General features: G+C 69.3%; 1 protein-coding gene across 1 annotated transcript in view; it reads right to left on the reverse strand.

The window, feature by feature from the left end:
* Positions 1-668, reverse strand: part of MYOD1 (myogenic differentiation 1) — a 2150-nt gene that overhangs the window by 561 nt on the left and 921 nt on the right. The window contains exons 2-3 of the mRNA XM_021706879.1: positions 437-523; positions 4-146 (exon numbers count right to left, since the gene is read on the reverse strand). Of these exons, the coding sequence (XP_021562554.1) occupies positions 4-146; positions 437-523 (230 nt within the window). The remainder of the gene's footprint in view (positions 1-3; positions 147-436; positions 524-668) is intronic.

The following is a 668-nucleotide window of genomic DNA, read 5'->3' on the forward strand; positions in this document are numbered from 1 at the left end:
CGCTTCTTGCGGGCGCGGAGACGACTCCGGCGGCGCGTCGGGCAGCAGGAGCGCGGGCGCCGCGGGGCTCTCGGTGGAGATGCGCTCCACGATGCTGGACAGGCAGTCCAGGCTCGACACGGCCGCGCTCTTCCCGGGCCTGGGCTCTGTGTGGGGAGGGGGAGGTTAGTAAGCAGGGGCGGGGCCGGGGACCGCTCTCCCACCCCTGGGCCAATGCTTTGGGGCAGATGGACACTGAGGGCCTGTCAGAGTCTGGGGCCGTCCATCGAGAGTGCAGGGCGAAAGAACACTCTTGGTGTTTCCTCCCCTGCATCGCCTCCCAGGATACGTGTGTGCTGGGGGCGGGGGGAAAGGTGTCCTAGACAGAGGGAGGCCAGGACAGCTCAAAGGGGGACGTGGGAAGGAGGGACCAGCAGGCCCAAGCCCGGATACGCACCGCTGGGCGCCTCACTGTAGTAGGCTCCGTCGTAGCAGTTCCGCCGCCGGGCGCCGCTCGGGGGGCCGCTGTAGTCCATCTGCAAACCGCAAGGGCGACCCAGTCAGGCCCGCGGGAACGCGCGGGGCCCGAACACTTCTCCCGGTAGCCGCCGCCTCCCCAACTCTAGTCCTCAGCCTTGAGTTCCGGGCCCAGATCTGTCCTGGTTTGTGGGGGGTGGGGGGGCGGGCAG

This window comes from Carlito syrichta, unplaced genomic scaffold, assembly GCF_000164805.1.
Source record: "Carlito syrichta isolate Samal-C Ts95f unplaced genomic scaffold, Tarsius_syrichta-2.0.1 Scaffold43704, whole genome shotgun sequence".
NCBI lineage: Eukaryota > Metazoa > Chordata > Mammalia > Primates > Tarsiidae > Carlito > Carlito syrichta.